We start from the raw sequence: 1,727 nt of genomic DNA, 5'->3' as shown, positions 1-1,727 counted from the left end.
TTGCAGTCATCCTTTTTCTTATCTTTGCACTTTTCTGTTGTTGTTTCAGTTCCTCCAGTTTGAGCTTGCGTTACAGGGACTCCACTTTTAGAGGCTTTTGTTTCATTGAATTGGCACTTTTTAGTTGTGTCTTTTTCTGTTTCGTTATAACTGCAATAAGGTTTGTTGTTGCACTCATTTTTATCCGTTATTTGATTACAGGTGTCTTCCGCTGCTTTTGGGTCTTTTTTCTTTGTTGCTTCTTCTAGTATTTTCTTCAGTGCATTATAGTTGAGGCTGGCCTGGATCACATAATACGAAAAAATTTGGTTTAGTTGGTCGGTGTTTGTGATCTGTCCTATGAAAGTGTCGTCTTGTAACCCGGCTATGCCTTTGGGTATCTTGTCCTGGTCGACGAGTTTCAGGAATGCGTCTAGTTTATTTGTTTGTTTACCCCCAAAATAAGCTGTTACTAGCGCTGTGGCTGGCCCTTCAGCCTCACCTTCGTGTTTAGGTGTCGTCGAACGTACGGCTTTTACTCAATCTGGTCGTTCGTCCAGGTCTGTCGTTTGGTTTGAGTACTCTGTGTTTATTTTTGGCCTGTATTTGCCGGCGTCCTCGTAGGAATTGACCCAGGGGTCTGTTCCACTGGCTTTGCTTGTGGTTAAGCTTGCCCTTGCTGCTAGTGTCGGCGCTGCTCCCGAGCCACTTGTTATGTAGCCGGCGAGGCTCTTGACCGCTGCGCCCAGGTTGCCGCCGTTGCCTAGGTTATGGCCGGTTGAGTGGTGTAATAATCGGCACACGTTTGTGCTATCGGTTGGTTGCACGCTAGCTCCGGTCGTTGTTCCTCCTTCCTTTATGTTTGGGTAGCCGGCGTCGTTGATGCTGGTTTTTGTCCATGTATTTTTGGAAAGCTCACTGAGCTTGAGTTTGCATTAGACGTTGCCTATTTTTTATCCGCTTCTGACTTGGGTTGTGTCGTCAGCCGCAGTATCTACTAGGCACCCGTTTTGGCCTCCTTTCACCTGTTCCACCATGTTTATTTCTTCTTCGATTCTGCCTTTAAGGTATGTGGCTGACCGCACCGCGGCTATATGTCTTGTCAACTCTGTTGCTTGGATGTCCGCAATCGCTGCCTCTGCGCGTGCAGCATAGGATGTCTCTAAAGCGCTGATCTCCTTAACAGGCTGCGTTTCAAACGTTTTTAGGGCGTAGATCCGCAATCGAATCGCGGTGTTGGTTTGTTTTGTCGCCGCGGAGAGTATGTCATCTATTATTTGCAGGCTATTTCCGCCGAAAACATCTAGTTCTTCTGAAAGTACGCATACTGGTTGCCACACCGTTTTGAGCAAACCGGCTTTGCACGCCCCATCACTGCTTGGTCGCATTGATAGTAATACAATAACACAAACGGCTGCTGTTCGACGTCCCGTCATCTTGAAAGGTTTATTTTTTTTAGGCTGTATATGGTCGGTCTTTCAGAATTTAGTCGCCCAACGTGTGAGGATGAGAAAAAGTGGGAATATCAGATGAGCTCCCAGACGGAACATCAAGTGAAGATGCAAAAAAAAACTTCATGAAAAGAATTGCAACTATGACCGAGATTTTATCTTCAACAATATTGAGATTTTTTAAGCCACACCCTTCTATCTGCATCTATTGCATCTAAATTTGAGGTTCCCACTTTCTTCTATCTTCTGTTAATTTGAAGGTTCGGTTTGACTAAGAATAGCAAGGTAACACTTCTC

At 45.2% G+C, this 1,727-nt stretch overlaps 1 pseudogene across 1 annotated transcript; it reads right to left on the bottom strand.

Annotated features, from left to right (window-relative positions):
* Positions 1 to 41: 41 nt before the first annotated feature.
* Positions 42 to 1,415, bottom strand: TEOVI_000397000:pseudogene (annotated as a pseudogene). Its single transcript has one exon. A coding segment is annotated over exon 1 (1,374 nt).
* Between the last annotated feature and the right edge of the window lie 312 nt (positions 1,416 to 1,727).

Source organism: Trypanosoma equiperdum (genome assembly GCF_001457755.1).
Source record: "Trypanosoma equiperdum strain OVI genome assembly, contig: ctg_843, whole genome shotgun sequence".
Classification (NCBI taxonomy): domain Eukaryota; phylum Euglenozoa; class Kinetoplastea; order Trypanosomatida; family Trypanosomatidae; genus Trypanosoma; species Trypanosoma equiperdum.
The sequence above is the reverse complement of the archived record's forward strand: the minus strand, read 5'-3'. Positions and strand labels throughout refer to the sequence as shown.